Source organism: Cebus imitator, unplaced genomic scaffold (assembly GCF_001604975.1).
Source record: "Cebus imitator isolate Cc_AM_T3 unplaced genomic scaffold, Cebus_imitator-1.0 Scaffold69, whole genome shotgun sequence".
In the NCBI taxonomy this organism is placed as follows: domain Eukaryota; kingdom Metazoa; phylum Chordata; class Mammalia; order Primates; family Cebidae; genus Cebus; species Cebus imitator.
In genome coordinates this window covers 4529702-4548043 of record NW_016107384.1, presented here as the reverse complement: position 1 = coordinate 4548043, position 18342 = coordinate 4529702, and the positions used below count along the sequence as shown (strand labels likewise).

The following is an 18342-nucleotide window of genomic DNA, read 5'->3' as shown; positions in this document are numbered from 1 at the left end:
TGATGGGGAGGAAGGCAGCAAATCACACTGCCACGTGTGTTCCTATGCAACAATTTTGCATGTTCTTCACATGTACCCCAAAACCTAAAATGCAATAAAATAAATAAATGGGAAAAAAAACAATACAATTCCATTAAAAAAAAATGTTTTAGTCTGTTTTCCCTTAGTCGCACATATGGCGTAAATTCTAATTGTTCTGTCTTCAAGTTTGCTGATTCTTTCTCTCTTTTCCATTCTACTTTTGAGCCCAACCATTAAGCTTTTCATTATAATTATTGTATTGTTGGAGTCTAATATTTTAAAGTTTCTTCTCTATGTCTTCAATTCATTTACTAAGACTTTCTATTTCCTCCCTGAATCTTTTTTCTTTAATTTGTTTCAAGTGTTCATAATTGGCCATTAAAGCATTTTTATGATGGCAGCTTTAAAATTTTTTATCAGATAATTCTGTCATCTCAGTATTGTCATCTATCAATTTTCCTTTTACGTTTAGTTTGGGATTTTCCTAGTTCTTACTAGAATTAGTGATTTTCAATTGAAATTTGAATATTTTGGATATTATGATATAGGACTATGGATGATATTTAAACATCCTCTTTTAGCAGACAATTCACTGGGCCTCCCCTCTGATACTAACACAGTGGGGAGTGGGAGGACTGGCTCATTACTATTAGAGGAAGATGGAAGCCCAAGATCCCCAGGTGGTCCCACCTGACAGTACGGAGAAATCTCATTCCACTCTACTAAGATGAAAGTCCCAGGTCCACACTGAGCCTTTTTTGACCCCACCTTGGCTATAGTGTTGGAGAACCTTGTGACACTCTGCCAAGGGCAGAAGTCTAGGTTTCCCTGTAGGCCTTTACCGGTAGAAGTGAGGGTGGGGCCGCAGTTTTTTACTGTGGTTTTTGGGTGGAGTACTGAATTATTTGTCTAAAATTTTTCGGTGTTGCTAGGCTACCTCTTTCCTGGTTCTTTGGCTAGAGATAGCAGGCTTTTGTTGGGGATTCTTTTTTTCATTACCCGTTGGTGTAAACTAACTCATCACCATGCCATTCTTTTGGTCCCAAAGTTCTTAGCTATTGTTCCTCCCTCTCCCCACCTTGCAGAGTCTACTTATATTTGCAATGCCCAAGGTTTCTACTCATACTTAGCAGGAAGAATGGGAAAAATCGCTTCTACTCCATCTTCCTCAGAAGTAGAAGTCTTGCAACTTTCAAGAAACTACCATTTGTTAAGTTTTGGTATTTACCAAAAGAAAATATTGACAATTATGTTTTAAAGGCTATCAAAATAATTTAACTTTTCTAATTGCAAATTTCTGTGAGGCCAGAATCTTCTCACACATTTCAACAAAACAAACTGCCACATAATTGAATGCAGAAACAGACCTGAGAGTCAATTTGTCTTTTATTAAGCCAGGCATTATATTTTTTTAATCTTAGTTTCTCACTAAATTTTTTTCTCATAACATAATTATTTTTCATAAAAACACTTTTTTTTTGGAAGCTCTCACTCTGTCACCCTGGAACCCTAGTTGACTGCAGCCTTGACCTCCTGGGCTCAAGCAATCAACCCACCTCAGCCTCCCAAGTAGCTGAGACTATAGGCACGTACCACTATGCACAGCTCACTATTTTATATTTATTTTTGTAGACATGGCATTTCAATATGTTGCCCAGGCTAGTATCAAAATCCTGGCCTCAAGCAATCCTCTTGCCCTAACCTCCCAAAGTGCTGGGATTACAGGCATAAGGAACATATAGAACTTTATTACTGCAATTTTTAATAAATAAGTATTTTAGCATTTTCTCACTTTTCATTATTAACAATGTGTTAATAGATATAACTCACATAAAAAATTATTGAGGTTCTTAATAGTTTTTGTTTTGAGAGAGGGTCTCTCTCTGTTGCCCAGGCTAGACTGCAGTGGTGTACTCACGGCTCATTGCAGCCTCAATTGCCTGGGCTCAAGTGATTCCCTCACCTTAGTCTCCCAAGTAGCTGGGACCACAGACATGTGCCACCAGGCTGGGTTACTATTTGTAAATACGAGGTCTTATTATATTGGCCAGGCTGGTCTCAAACTCCTAGGCTCAAGCAATCCTCTTGCCATGTTCTCTGAAAGCTCTGGGATTACAGGCATGAGCCACCATACCTGGCCAGTCCTCAATAATTTTTAAGAGTGAAAAAAGTCTCCTAAAACCAAAAAGTTTGATAACCTGTGAGGTAGAGAAAACTGATATTAAAGAAAGTCCTTACTTCCTCTCCCAAGACTTGCAAGTGTGGTTTGTGAGCACGCCCTCTAGTTCCTTGTGCCAACTCAGGTGGTATCCCTCGCAGTGTCGGAGGAACATTGACATATTCTTGGTTGTCATCCATAACAGGAATTCCATACAATATTCTACAATGTGATAAGAACAATAAGTTTGTTTTTCAAGTAGTTGGCAAAGCATAAGATGTTTGCCCTCATTTCATAACTCTGCTGAAATAAACACATGGACATTTGACATCCCACTAAACAGAGATTTTGTAGAAATCAGATAATTTAAAATTAGAAATAATCAAAAAATACTCATATCTGGTTCTTAATATATTTTAGTAGTAATATTTATGATGGTTTTGTTTATTATTGGAATAATAAATTCACCCTATGAAAGCCTAGTTACAAAAGAGGTTTAAAAAAAAATCTTCTCTACCTTCTGATCTCTCACCTGCTCCCCATTCCAAGCTCACACATACACACAAAGTTTTGTTCTTGGACTAGGGCAAAGCATGAGCCTAAGCAGAAATGTCTTCTCACATTATGGTTTTCCCTTCTTGCTGGGATGAACAGAAAACTGTTTAGACATCAAGTCTTCCTTTCTAGGCTAAAAGCTACATATACATAAGAATATACATGGAACAAAACTTATCAATAAAAGTCTTAAGCTGAAACATGAGATAAATCAAAATTTGAAGATAAAACGTATCATTAATTACTGATCTACCGACAGGCTTAGAAATACACTAACTTTTGTATTGCAACACTTAACTGTAAAATAAAGATAAAATGAACATAAAGACAAAATATCTAAGAATATATATACAGTCAGGTACCACAAACATACTATAGTATATCAATATCACATGGAAGCATTTAGAGCTACTGTTCCCTCTAACTTACTAATATACTCTTGCATGAAGAACCACTTTATGAGTTACCAAATATGAAAACTAAGCATACAAAAACCCAACTGATTTCAGTTGCTTAAAAATACACTGAAATCCTCAAATCCCATCATACCTGCTGTTAAGAAGTAGACCCACTCGGAGCCATGCTGGAGAAGATATGGCTTTGTCAAAGCAGATTCATGGAAAAAAAAAGCTTCCTATCTTACCTACTAAAATACCTGAATTCAAAGACAGGTTAAAACTCTACTCCCAGCAAGGTGAATACCACTGTCATTCAACACCCATTCCATCCTCCTTTTAATGTGCTTTCCTGAACTGCCAATGATGGGGAGGTAAAACTCTCCTGGCCAGGCATGGTGGTTCATGGCTGTAATCGCAGCACTTTAGGAGGCCAAGGTAGGCAGATCACTTGAGGCCAGGAGTTCAAGATCAGCCTGGTCAATATGGTGAAAACTCGTCTCTACTAAAAATATAAAAATCAGCTACTGAGCCCTACCAGAGGTTGCAGTCAGCCAAGGTCATGCCACTGTATTCCAACCTGAGCAACAGAGTAAGATTCTATCTAAAAAAAAAAAAAAAAAAAACTCTCCTGAAGCCAGTGTTCTAGATATTATTTAGAATCCACTAACCAAATGCAATGTCGGAGGCAAAAGGTTCTGATGTTTCTGTTGGCAAGTATAGTCATGACAACATTGAGTTTTTCTGTAGCAGTATTCCAGTTACGGCTTTGTGAGTCGTGTTTTTTGTTTGTTTTTTGCCAGTGAGCATGTCAAACAGATACAATGTGGCTCCAAAGTCCAAAGCTGTGACAGTAAAGGCTACTTAATCCCTGAATCTCAGCTAAGGTGGTATGTTGCCAGTGCTGGCTTCCAGATTTGCCACCTTCCTGTGTCAGGAGCACCAGCGCCCTAGGAAGCCAGTTGAACATGCTGTGTGAGTCATCCCTGGGAGATCTCCCTACCTAAAGCCCATTTTTCTAACCCACTCACTGATTTTAAAACACCAAATTCCCATCACTAAATCCCTTTTTGCTTAAAACAGCTAAAGATGTTATACAGTTTGGCAGTGTCCCAACCCAAATCTCATCTTGAATTGTAGTTCCCGTAACCCCCATGTGTTGTGGGAGGGACTCGGTGGGAGGTAATTGAATCATGGGGGCAGTTACCCCCATGCTGCTCTTCTCATGATGTGAGCTATCACAAGATCTGATGGTTTTATAAGGGATTTTTCCCTCTTTTGTTCATCATTTCTTCTTGCTGCCACCATGTGAAGAAGGACATGTTTGCTTCCCCTTCCACCATGATTATAAGTTTCCTGAGGCCTCCTCCGTCTTGCAGAACTGTGAGTCAATTAAGCCTCTTTCTTTTATAAATTACCCAGTCTTGGGTCTGTCTTTATTAGGAGCATAAGAAGAGACTAATACAAAATGTTTCTGTTTTCTGCAGCTGAATCCTAATATATCCAGGAAAACAAAAGAACAGGAGAAGGCCTAGGGACTAAGAGAATGAGACAAGTGAATACATATATCAGGATCAATAAGTACTTCTAAGACAGGTTGTAGGGAGAGGGAGGTGGTAATGAGGAGAGTAGTGGCTAAGAAGTTATCTAAAGGCACTGCTGTACTTTTCTCTGGCTCTAAGCCAGAAACAGGGTAGTAAAAGTCATTTACCTCTTATTGTCGTTTGCTCTTTCACATTCCAAAAGCACACTAAATGGAAATACGAATTGGTTGGAAGAAAGTGAATGTCATTGGACATTCTAGAGTGCATAGCTCTGGTAGACATGAATGGGGGACTTCATGTCTACCTATCTAAGTGGAAAGACTTACCTAAGGTTAACCTTTATGCTCCTGTATGACTAAGATGAACCACTTACCTAGAAATTTTTATCCAGATTTTCCCTGCTCCCTTCTTTCTGTCCAGAGAAAAGAACCAACCCTTTCTAGTGTTCTCTTTGGAAAACACCACTATCTCAGTGGTTCAAACTAAAGATCTCTTCATTGCCAACCTCTCCCTCACTCCCAACAGTAATGACTATTCCTGTTCATTCTCCTTCCATGGTGTCCCTCTTATCCATTGCATCTTCTCTCATCTGAGTTTTATGATACCATTTTTGCTGGTCCCTTACCTCCACACCCTCCCTCCTCCAATCCATGCCACATATCCCTGCAACTGTTGTTAGCAGTCATCCTCTCTCCAAACATCTTACTAACTACACACACAGTATACATTACCCAAGCTCCTGACCCTGGTAGTCAGGGTCCTTCACAGTCCTTCACCATTTACTTTGCCAACTCTGCTTCCTTCTCCCAACTTCCCACCCAAGCTACATTTTCAATGCAAACAAAAAAAAAATGCCTTATGTGCTGGGATTACTCCAAGGGCAATAGGGGAAACAGGCAAAACCAACAGGCCATTATAGTACCAAATGGCTATGAAAATGGTGAATGATGAGAACAAGACCTTCAGATCTCAACTCCTCCATGAGACCTTTACAAATCCTTCTCTGTCCAGCCCAGATTCATGTCTGCCTCCCTGGTTTCCCTGTTGCATTTGATCTGCTCTTTCATTATACAATATACTGCATTCTATTCTATATGCCTTTTTCACAGTAGAGCATAGGCTTGTTTGGGAGAAAAAGTGAGACTTATTCATTTTCTGTCTCCCAAAAACTTGAATGGAGTAGGTACTAAATAGATATTGTTGAATTTTGGCTGAGTAAGAAAAATCTCATAGCCAAAGCCAGCCCCAGACTCTGTCCTGGGGAACTGAGAATCATTGGTAAGGCATGAGATGCTGGGTGGTTCTCAAAGTGTATTCCCTTTCGAGCAGCATTAGTATTACATAAGAACTTGTTAGGAATGCAAACTATTGAGCCCTACCACAGACCTAATGAATCAGAAACTCAGGAGCTGAGGCCTAGCCATCTGTGTTATAACCACCTGAAGGCGACTCTATCCACTCTGAAGATGGAGAACCATTGAGGTACTCAATCTTTCCTAAAGCAGCCTAATCATAAGAATATCCTGGGATGAAATCAAATCTACACCTTCCCAGACCCCTTCTCTGAAGATTACAATTCAGAAGGTTTGGGATAGAGCCTGGGAATTGATATACTTATCAACCCCAGTGACTCTTACCCTCAAGGAAGACTAAAAATCACTGATGTAGTGGAAAGAGTGAGCCTTTGGAATGAGGTTAAAAAACAGAATTTGGACTCCTCGCTGTGCTATGTTTCCTTCTTCAGTCTATTTCCTCATTTATATATGGCAACAGTGATTTTTTTCAGTCTAATGTCTTAGAAATCGGACATGATTTCTAAATCATACATGATTTCTAAGAAGAGGTTTGCACACAGAATATGCTAAGAAAGTGATTGATATTACAACCACTATTGTTTATGATCATTGAGGGAGATGAATGAAGAAGACAAGCCCATCTCTCTCAGAGTGAAAGTTAAACCTCCTTTCAGGTCAACATTAGTCTCCCATGAGGCCAGGCAGAGAAATGTATTTCAGATAGTATGATGCTGTTAAAGAACTTTGGAAAACATTTGTTCTAAGCTGTGAGTACTCTTAAAATATCTCTGCACACATCTTCTATGAGTTACATAAAGGTGACTGTGAGCTACATCTTGTGAAGCATGAAGAAGGGATCTCCCTCCAGCAATCCTCCCCTACCTTGGTGTGACCCTAACAGAGAGGTCCTCCATTACAGCTTCACTATCTCTTCCTTAATAAATTTATCTTGCTCCTTGGTGTACAAAAGCCTGAGAGAGGCTTCACAGGATGTTGCTCACAGTCACTCTTAAGTGGCTCACAGAAGATGCATACAGGGAAATTTTAAGAGTGCTCACATACAAAAGTTTCACCAAAGTCAATCTCACATGCGATGGTTCTATTCTAGATACCATTTTTTAAAGTGCTCATAGCAAACCACTAAACTGATTTCACAACCCACTCACTGGGTCACAATCTACCATTTGGAAAACATTAACTTACAGAGAATGTTGTTTAAAAAGCAGACTCCAAGATCTGGAAAAAGCTTTAGGTATTCATCTTCTTGAAAATGTTAATCTACAGATAATTTTCTTTAGTCTTATATAATTTTTTCTTTAAAATCTACAGCAGAAGCATATGAATACTTTGTGTGTTTTTAAAAGATCAGAAAATATCGTCTTGATAAAATAACAAGTCTATAGAAGAGTAACTACAAAACTACATAGAATTTTTTTATTATTATTATTACAAAACATGACTGGGGAGGGGGAGATTGTATTTTTAATCATTGTAACTTCATTGCTACATGCAAACAGTGACATCTGGTGGAATGATACTGCTTTACTTTTTTAAGTATCCAGCTTTCACATATTGGCAGTTATGGAAACAGACAAATTTCTAAATAATTCCTTTTTTGGCATTTCTACGTAAAAACAGAAATACACAAGTCTAAAATCTTACCAGACATTGATAGTGCATACTGAAATTATTTTTGTCATCCCACTCTGTATTTTTAAAAAAATGCTAAAGGCATACTGATGGGGCTATTTGTTCAAAGTGAATACAACAAATTCGAAATGAGGTTACTATTGATTCCAGTTCTATCTCTGCCAGCAACTGTAATTTAGAATGCAAAACTTTTCCTCAGTTTCCTCATCCATAGTATGAGAGGCTTAGGCTAGGGAACTACTAAGATCTCTTATAACTCTGTTCAGTGTGCTTCTGTGACATATATCACCAACTCGCACAGTGATTCTTACGTTCTTTGGTGTACTACCTTAGGCCACTGCTTGGATTATGTAGCGAGGAACAAGGCCATATAAGGGGCAGGGGTTGGACTAGAATTAGACCTGATCATTGAGAAATGGCAGATGTTCGGGGAAGGTCAGTCCTAGATACCCATACTGGTAGGAAATAAAAAACATATGAGACAGAACAGACCACAGGTCCTGGGTGCACTATAATTAAAAAGGTCTAGCATGAGATGATGGCACATTTGGGTGGGGGGCAACCAGTGATAGGAAGTACAAAACCAGGCAATATTCAGAGACTCCAAAGCTTTCAGTAATTAAGTAATCACCATCAGAGAAGTCTCCCACGATTACCAAGGCCACATCCTTGGCCTAGACTCAAAATAGGGGATTTTTCAGGTCCTATGTGGGAGCAAGCAATAGTAAGGCAAAAATCCCCATTCTATATAAGCAGAAGTCCTGCTTTCAAAATTGATTTACAATGGATCAAAAACAAACCACCAAGAGCAAGTAAAACATGCTTCACAAAGTTTATCCAACTAAGGCTCCTCAGATTCTTCCTAGAGTAGATCAAATTGGTCCTAAAAACAGAATGAGAGTGAGTATACAGAATTAAGCATAAAGAGAAAACATGAGAGGACCTTTCACAAATACACAAAGCAGTAGAACATAATGGGAACCACATTTAAAATATAAAGACCTGGGTTTGAATCCTAGCTTCTTCTAGCTACATAAACATGGACTAGTCAATCATTATGCTGTATTTTTTATTTGGGAAATATTTTTTATTTGGGAAATGATTTTATCTACTACATAAAGTTGTTATTGATTCAAAATTCAATAATAAATGCAGTGTACTTCAATGCATTTTTTCTGTTAGATGATTTTCGATTTTCTCAACAAATATTACTACCTTATTTGAAGGATTTGGATAAAATTTTTCAAATAAAAGCTTATATATCTGATTTGTAAGCTATCATTAGTAGAGACAGTAAGTCAAAATAATTACTCATATATGTATCTCTACATTTTTATTTATATATATAGATAGATATCCTCAAAGGAATACAAGTTGCCAACATAATATATATAATGCCATTTTCATGAAATGTGTGTGTATATACATATATATATGTGTGTGTATATGCACAGAAAAGCTTATAATAATCTACCATATAGAAAACCCGACAGGAAAAGGTCACCCTTAGTACAATACTTTTAACAATCACAGAGAGAAACTATAGAAGCAAATTTTTCAGATCCTGTCCCATCCCACCCCCAATGCGTTTCAAGATTCTGAATGACTCAACTACTAACATAAACCTGCACCTCTGGTTCTCCAACTTAAGATCTAAAAGTACTATCCTAATACTTCCAAGACAAACAGTCAAAAAATGCCAGATAAATCTATCCAATATTAACTTTGGGTAGCCAGAAATAACTTGTCTTCATTCAAAGATGAGTACACAGAAAAACCCAAAATGATTTCTGTGAAGACAGTTTGCAAATTACAAGAATGAAATACAGCATTCAAAAAGTGACAGAAGGAACATCCTTTTGGGAAAGGTTTATTATAGGAAACAAAAATATTTTAGAAAGATTCTACTTTGTTTTCTTGAGGCAATAAAATTCAGATAAACAAAAGAGATTCTCTCAAGAGACCAATAGAATTTAGAAAAATATGTAAATGCCATAGTAGTCTTACAATGGAAATTAGAAGGACTTTTTAAATTTTATACCACAGAAAATGAAACCTCTGAAGAACAGAGGTTTGAGAGATAAATGTAAGCCAAACAATGATAAATGTAGAGGAAAGATAATGAAGATCCAACATACAGCTAATTAATATTCCTGAAGAAATGCACAAAATAAATAGAATACAAACATTACTCAAAATAAAACAAAAAGTCCTATAGTGAAGATCTATATTTGCATATAAGAAGGGCTTTCTGTGCACCTCCCAAATTAATTAGAAAGCAATCCACTCTCAAACATATGCTAGGTAAATTGTTCAAATTAAAGCAAAACATAAAATTCTGTAAGCATCTAGATGAGTAGGAGAAGCAGATTACATGCAAATAAATAAAAAACAGGTTGGTTTCACATTTCTGTCTCACAAGGTTAGATATCAGATAACGATACAAACAAAAAACACATAGGCAAATGCTGGCATATGAAATAGATTATAGGAAATAGCAAATAAGCAAAAAAGAAAAAAGAGACTATAAAATGACAAAAAATAATACCAAGTACATCTGATAGGACAATAAATGAATATGGGGTGACCCCACCTATTATAAGAAAAAAAATTCTGATTGGCTCAAAAATATTTAAGTCTATGCAATCTACAAGGCACACAACTAAGACAGACTAAAATGAAAGTGGAAATAGATACCATACAAATAAAGCAAAAACAAAGAAAGTAGTTTTCATTTTTATGAGTTTAGTGTAGAATGAAAACAAGAAGATCACAATTAACAGTTTTTTGAATTTTCTCACTCACACACACACACAAAAATTGTTTTATATAATCACATACTTCTGCATTTAGTTCTACTTCCTTTCAGAATACAGAGCACTACCTCATTCTTTATTATGGTTGCAACGGATCTCATTATTGAATGCACAATTAAAATTCTTCCACTGGTGGATGCTTAGGTTGTTTCCAGTTTTTAGTTAATATAAAAAGTGATATAATGAATATCCTTGTGCATTTCTCCTACCAACTGATAGTCATCAGCATATAAAGGTCCTTGATAAGATCACCTTGGTAAGCCTGGCCACTCCAATGTTGAGAAGTCAAGGGCTGAGAAGAAGTCCCATGAGGAGGGACTGAGAAGCCATAGCCAGGGAAGCAGGAAGATAACCAAGAAAGAAGTGGTCCCTAAGGCCAAGGTATAAATGTGATTTCTATAAGAATAAGTGATCAACTATGTCAAACACAACTGAGATGACAAGGACTATGAGATCTTAAAGCAAACCTGATCATGTCACTCTTCCTCAGAAACCCTATCAATGTTTTCCCAGTGCACTGTGACTAAGAATCCCTCCCCCAAGAACTCACACATGCCCTCACACACACATACAGGGTAACCATAAAATCCTGCCTTCTCTCTAACTTCAAATGTATCACTACTCTTCCTGTTCTCTAATACTGGACTTCTTTGCAATTCTCAGATGGATTCCAATGGTCCACAGCATGAACTCAAACCTCAATGTGTATACAAATTTCCTGCATTTCTAACACATTCCCAGGTGTTGGTGATGGCACTAGTCTGTGGACTATACTTTGAGCACCAAAGATGTAAAACATTCTTTCCCCTCCTAGTGCCTATCTTCTATCCATATATTCAATATAAATATCATTTCCTCAAATCTCCCCAAATAATCAGGGACTCCTCTTACATGTTTCTGTAGCACTCTGCACACCTCCATATTAATTGTCACATTCACAGTAATTAATTCACCTCTCTTTTCACTGGTCTCCAGGTTCCCTGAGGGCAGTGGTTATGTTTCTTTTGTTTGCAGATGCCTCCCTAATGCCTACCTCTGTGCCTACCACAGAGTTTGGCATGTCATTTGATTTCACTATTTCTTGACATGGAAATATATTTACACATAAGTTTTTAAAAGTTAGGTTACAAAACATTATGTATATAGCATTATTCTGGTTTTGTTCTATCTTATTTATTTGCAAAAGGAAAAATCTGGAATCTTATATTTAAGAATGTTAACAGTGTTATCTATGAATGGCAAGATCTTGAATAATTGTTTTTCATTTTTGCATTTGCTTGCATGTTCTTGCATATTTATTAAAATATTTATATTGTTTTTTATAATAATCAAAAATGAAATTTTTGACACTTAACCTTTGGTTTTCCAGTTGTTGTTGCTGCCGTTCTAATGTATAAAACTAATGATCTGTCCAGATATTTTCCAAAAATTGACTAGAAATTTCTTTTTTAATTTGAAGCCAACTAGAGGGTTAAGTCTGGGATCTATAGCCTGTCATTGTTCACCACCCAGGAGCTGGCTAAGAGGGGGGCCTGATTTGAAAAGGTCAGCCAGTGTTTGTAGGACACATTTTTGCCACCAACTTTCTATTGATGGTGAATCAAGAAAATACACAAGCAGTTTTAGATGGACAAATAAGTGAAATGGAACAGAATTCCATAAATAGACTCAACATATTGGAATTTAAGGTATTTAAAAGTTGGCATTTATATTCAGTGAGGAAAAGAAAATTCATTGAATAAAGTATATTTTACTATTATTCTTATCAAAATAAATTACAAATGGATTAAATATTTAATTTTTTTCAAAGAAAACCAAAAAGTTACTAGAAGAAAATATGAGAGAATACATTCAAATGTAAATATATAAACACCCTTTCTAAGATTAGCATTAAGACAAACACACATAAAACAATTGCTACATTAAAACTTCTGATAGCATAAAACGCCATAAACAAAACTGAAAAGCAAACAACAAATTAAAAATATATCTATAATATATATAGGCAAATAACTAAAATTTTTAATATAAAAAGATCATTTAATAAATAACACAAAATCTTTGATATAAAAAGGTCATTTACAGAACAAAGAAATATATGACAACTCCACAAAATATGATCTAGTAATTCGCAAAAGGAAAAAAGCAAATAACGAAGAGGCATCTAAAAATATGTTCAACCTTACAAGAAATGAATAAAAATAATAAAAGGTTTTTAAAAATTCAAAAAGAGTAACAATCATAGTTTGGCAAGAGTGTAAGGAAAAGAACAGTGTCATAAATTGGCATAAACAGTGTCATTGCAGCTTGGTTATAGTAGTACTATTTGGCCAGGCACAGTGGCTCACATTTGTAACCCTATCACTTTAGGAGGCTGGTGCATGAGGATCACTTAAGGATAGGAGTTTGAGACCAGCCGCGTCAACATAGTGAGACTCTATGTCTACAAAAAAATAATTAGCCTAGTGCTACCTAGGAGGCTGAGGTGGTAGGATCACTTGAGCCCAGGAGTTCAGGGTTACAGTAAGCTACAATTGTGCCATTGTGCACCAGCCTTGGCAAAAGAGCAAGACCCTGTCTCTTTAAAAAAAAAAAAAAATGGTATGAAGTAGTAAATATCATGAAATAAACGTAGAAACTCAGGCTACACAATGAAAAACCTGAATCAGGGGTGGTTACTCCACTCAATTGTCAGGATTGAGAGTTTAGGGTCATTGCCCACATTCTGTGTGTTTAGTCTTCCACATACTGTCTAATTAGGAACATCTTCTCTGGGGCTTCAGATAGAAATTTATCTGAGCTTCTGATCTGATTGTCAAGCCACTCATTTAGAAATTCACAATTAGGTTTATGTCTCTGAAAAGATGGACCACAATCAATCCTAAATCCATGTCGCTGCAGAGGTCATCGCTGCATGCCAGGTTGGTGGCTCTTGGTGAAAGTTGATCTATGTGTCTCAAGGTTGGGGATGTCCTAAACCATTTCTGGCAGAATGACTGCCTTAGACTTTTGACCCATTACTTGATGTATTGGTCACTACTGTTGACACCTTCAGGATAAGGATCAGCTTACTTCAGTCACACCATGTGGTCCTTGAAGCTAATCCATGTCACCTTTTAGGTTTTTGAGACCACTTAACTTCTGACTATTTTTTTTTTGGCTTTTATCACCAAATCTATTAAAATGAGTCAACAGTCTAATTTTAACTTTTTTTCTTCCTTTGGGTCCACACTTGTTGGTTAGGTAATGTGTTGATTAAATGAGGTTGTTCCCCAAAAGAGATCATCTCCTGTTGACTGCCTCTAAGATATAGGTAACATTGAGTAGAAACCAATACTATGACCCCAGGATTTTAAGAGAAAAAATTTTATGTTGAAACATGACTCTCAAGCTCAAATATGTCTCCCTCTGTTGGCCTTATGGTAATAATATTATTGGAAAAGACTTAGGGGGTGAATTCTGAGATTAGTAGATGATTGGTAGAAGGAAAGTTTTCAGGCAAGAGGACTGATCTCTTCTTGCCTCCTCAAGGATCTCATGTGCAAACTGAGGGGAAGCTGTGACGATACACATAGTGAAAATTCAGAGTGTGACCTCAGCAAGGACATTCTTCAGAAACACCATTTGGCCACACTGATTCCATAAATTGAAGCCAATTCGTTTATCTCATAAATGGAGGGAGTTTCAGTATTTTGGCAAGTTGAGTGTTTTTATTTTTTTTTTATTTTTTTTTATCTGTTATTCTGCAAACTCAAGAATTTCTGTTAGGCAATTTCTCTCTCTCTCCCTCTCTCTCTCTCTCTCTCTCTCTCTTCAGAACAGTCTCAAAATGATTGGAGCTATAGCAATNAATTTAAAAAAAAAAAAAAGAAACTCAGGCTACAGAATGTCATGTGTGGTTTAAACACATACATATACAAAAGATATCTGGAAGGCTGTTCACCAAGCCGTTAACATTAATCTGTCTTTAAGCACTTTTAATGATTTCCCCTACTTTAAAGCCTCAAATATAAAATTCCATACCAAAAAGTTGAATTAAATGTCTATAAACTTCTCCATGTAATATACAAATATTTTTAAAGCAAAAATATGGCCAATATGAAATATTTTTATAGTTCTCATCATAATTACTGTTTAGCAAAATAAGCCTAAGTTTGAACACTACAATGCTGTTCAAATAAACTTAAGTATATACTCTTACAGTTCCATTAAAATATTCTCAGTGTTTCCCATAAATGATTACATAAAATTGGGAAAGCATTAAAACTATACAACCACAAGTATCACTACCTTTGAAGTTAACTGACCATTGCACAAAAAAATGCAAAAAGCCATTAAATGAAAGGGTATAGTATTCATTTTGTTTACAGTTACCATTCTTGAGAACACTCGGTAGTGTAGAAAAAAATTATACATTTCTCCGAACTTGTAGGTTCAGCAGACAGATATATTTTGAAAAGGTTAAGCTATGTTTAGCAAGGTAATCCTCAAGAGATAGATGCTGGAGAATTAAATATTCAGTACTTAAATTAACTTCTCATTTGGTACTTAGGAACAAATTGCCAAGAATTATCCTCATCAAATAGAACGTTTATTGACTCTCTTGGAAAAAGAAAGTGAAGTCTACTTGAAGAAAAATATTTTCAGAATTGGAAAGAAATCAGCATTTCTAACACTTTGCATGAATAATTGAAGCTGTAAGTCCTGCAAGTGATATTTGGTTTGTGTAGTGCTAATGGGAATGATTCAAAACAATAGAGTTTCGTGACTACTAGATTATGTTTATGTCTTTATTTTCTGCTCCCAGCTTTAGGCTCTAAAATACATTCCAAAGAATGGCATGCTGAACTGCTGTTTTCTACTGGAGATACTGGAGCAGTTCTGAAATTTCAAAAATTCTTTATATACAATTTTTTTCAAAACTGTAATTTGATAAAGCAAAACTAACAGACTTGAAAGGTATAAAATTATGATTGACAAATAAATCCTATATTTTTTGCCTACATAGAAAACAAACATAAATATGACCTTCTTTTAGGAATTCAAACTGAAACTAATTGTGATTGCTAATCACTGGGAAACCAGGTAATTTTTAATCCATGAAAGAATGCAGTAGTGTTGTAATTTTTACTAGAAGTCAAGTTGGAGAAAATTCATTCAAAATATACCATGAAAAGTATGGGTACTAATAAATTTTCCATTTAACTTAATATTTAATATTTGTAATAGTCTTAAAACATGTAGTACATTTTTCAGTATTTTTACCATGGCTTCTGAAAGGCAAGAGACTGTAGCACAAGCATTCTCAATGGGCAGGTGATATTGGTGCTTTGGGTGGGTGGGCACAGAGTGAGTACAGCTTACAGCTTACTCTTTTTACTTATAAATCACAGACATTCATATAGTATATAAACAGATATACAGTACATCTGGTGTATTAAAATTTAATTTAATTAGCAGGGGTGATTAGGAAAAAAAAAAGCCTTAAAATTCTCTTTAAGTGGGTTATAATGAAAAGGTTGAGAAAAATTGAGTTAGACAAACCTGGATTCTAATTACTATCAAGAGATAAGAACTTCAGCAAGTAACCTGATATCACAGACCCTAAATTTCTTTATGAATAAAATGGAAATTACAACTTCTCCCTTACAGTTGAAGATTTAAATAGTAAACATATGCAAAGCACAAAGCACAGTGCTGGGAATATAGTTACTGCAGCATAAACCTTAGGTCCCTTCCCTTTTCTCCTCTTTTTTGAGGATGCTGTCAATTATATACTCTCCACAAAAGAATATGTAGATTCCAAAGGAGGTGAGACCTAAGGAGAAGTGGAATGAACTCCAAGAGCAATGACTTTTATATGTGATCCCTGGACCCAAGTATGCCCAATGATGGTGAAATCTAGTTCAAAAGACTGGCTTGCTTAACTTTTATTACCCTCAATTTCCAGATCTGTACTCCAGAGTTGTGATAACAAACAAATGAGATCATGTATGTAATATGCAACACTATGAGAATACTAAAGTTACCTTACATTTGGGAATGGGTTCATGTTAATACTGTCAGGAGGTGGAGACACAGACCTAGACTGTGTACCTGAGGAAGCATTGGGAAAGAACAAAAACTGTTCCACCCTCTTTAGTGTCCAAGGACAGAATCAAGTCTTTAAAATCTAGTCCTCAAAGGCAGGATTTACTTGAAAGTTTAAATTTAGTTTAAAATAAAATTACCAGTGGAACTCTTACCTCTCTGTTTGTTCTTCATCTGTAAAGCGATCGTCTAAGAAAGAGGTTCCAAAGATTCCAAGCAGAGTATTGTGGCCTTTCCTGTTAGCAGTGTGATACACTCGAGAAGCCAGGCACAAGTCAATGGGCAGCTGCCGGGCTGGGATGGTGGTGCACAGATTGTGAAGGTGCGGCATGGAGTAGTCTCGTGGTATTCTGCAACAGAGAAAAGAAAGTGGGCTTTCATCATGTTGTGGCCTTTACATATAAAGTACATTTATACTGATAACTTAGTTCAGGTTCTAAAGACATACATAAATGTAGGAGATCTGATTTAAAACTACAATAATGGTATATAACAAATTTAATATCACACTCTCAGGCCATTGTCCAGAGCTTTAAACTTGTGTCCAACTGCCTGCTGAATAGCTTAGCCTGCACCTCTAGAGAATACAGTCTACAGGCATCTCAGGATCAGTAAGTCTAAAAACAACCTATTCATCATCCCACCCTAACCTCTTCTCTCCTGAATTCTGAAACTCAGTCTAGAGACGTCGTATCCAGCCTTCATGCATTATTCCTTTGCTACTCTGCTCAAATGCTAAAGTCCCTAAGGAAGTGGAACAATATTGGTAGGGCATTACCCATTAAGTAGCACTGATGGAACTCTAGGTATCTCTAAGTCAGTATGGCACCTCCTTTCCCACTCTGCTGAAACTTGACTCTGTCTCCTGTCTTTCCTAAGTAGAGAGGATGATATGAAATCCGCTTTTTTCTTTTTGAAACGGAGTCTCACTCTGTCACCCACACTAAAGTGAGTGACACGATCTCAGCTCATTGCAACCTCGGCCTCCCAGGTTCAAGTGATTCCCCTGTCTCAGCCTCCCAAATATCTGGGACTACAGGCCTGTGCCACCACGCCCAGCTAATTTTTGTGCCTTTAGTAGAGATGGGGTTTCATCATGTTGGCAAGGCTGCTTCGGACTCCTGACCTCAAGTGATCCGCCTGCCTCAGCCTCACAAAGTGCTCGATTACAGACATGAGCCACTGAGCACGGCTGAAAATCTGCTTTCTTAATCCCAAGTGCCACCTGTCATCCAATCGACAATTATTGAGCACCTACTACATGCCAGATTCTGTGCTAAGTCCTCTACACACATTTTCTCTAATTCTCACGATGAAGCTCTATTGGAGGTATAATTATCCTTATTTTGGATAGGTCACAAAATTGGATATCTACTAGTATCCACCCACAACATTACTGGCTATCAGCCAAACTTCTTGCATATTAGTGACTTCTGGGTGGAAGTGCCCTTCTCCAGAAGTACTCCATGCCTACCTTCCTGCTAAAGCTTACATAACCAAATGGCCTTCTTTTCATCAAATCAAATCAACTTTAGATCTTTAGATCATATTCTCTTCTGATCCCTAAAACACAGCTGAAAATATGAATGACTTGTTGAAATTGCTCTTCCTTCATGGGCCTTTAACGATGCTCTACCTCTCAAATTCATCATAATCTGACTTAGTTGTTAGTTTTCCTTCTCCAGTTTCCAAACTGGGTGTGGTTTCTGAGGTTTGAACTTCTCTTTGTACATTGAAAAAATCATCTTTAGTGGTTCAGCTATTACCTCTGCGCTGAGAACTCCCAAATCTTACCTCCAATATCACTACCTTAATTAG

The 18342-nt window shown here is 36.7% G+C and overlaps 1 protein-coding gene across 1 annotated transcript in view; it reads right to left on the bottom strand.

Annotated features, from left to right (window-relative positions):
* The window catches only part of TTC6 (tetratricopeptide repeat domain 6), a 247353-nt gene that overhangs the window by 132385 nt on the left and 96626 nt on the right, over nucleotides 1–18342 (bottom strand). Inside the window, exons 7-8 of the mRNA XM_037739398.1 lie at nucleotides 16680–16874; nucleotides 2260–2401 (exon numbers count right to left, since the gene is read on the bottom strand). Of these exons, the coding sequence (XP_037595326.1) occupies nucleotides 2260–2401; nucleotides 16680–16874 (337 nt within the window). The remainder of the gene's footprint in view (nucleotides 1–2259; nucleotides 2402–16679; nucleotides 16875–18342) is intronic.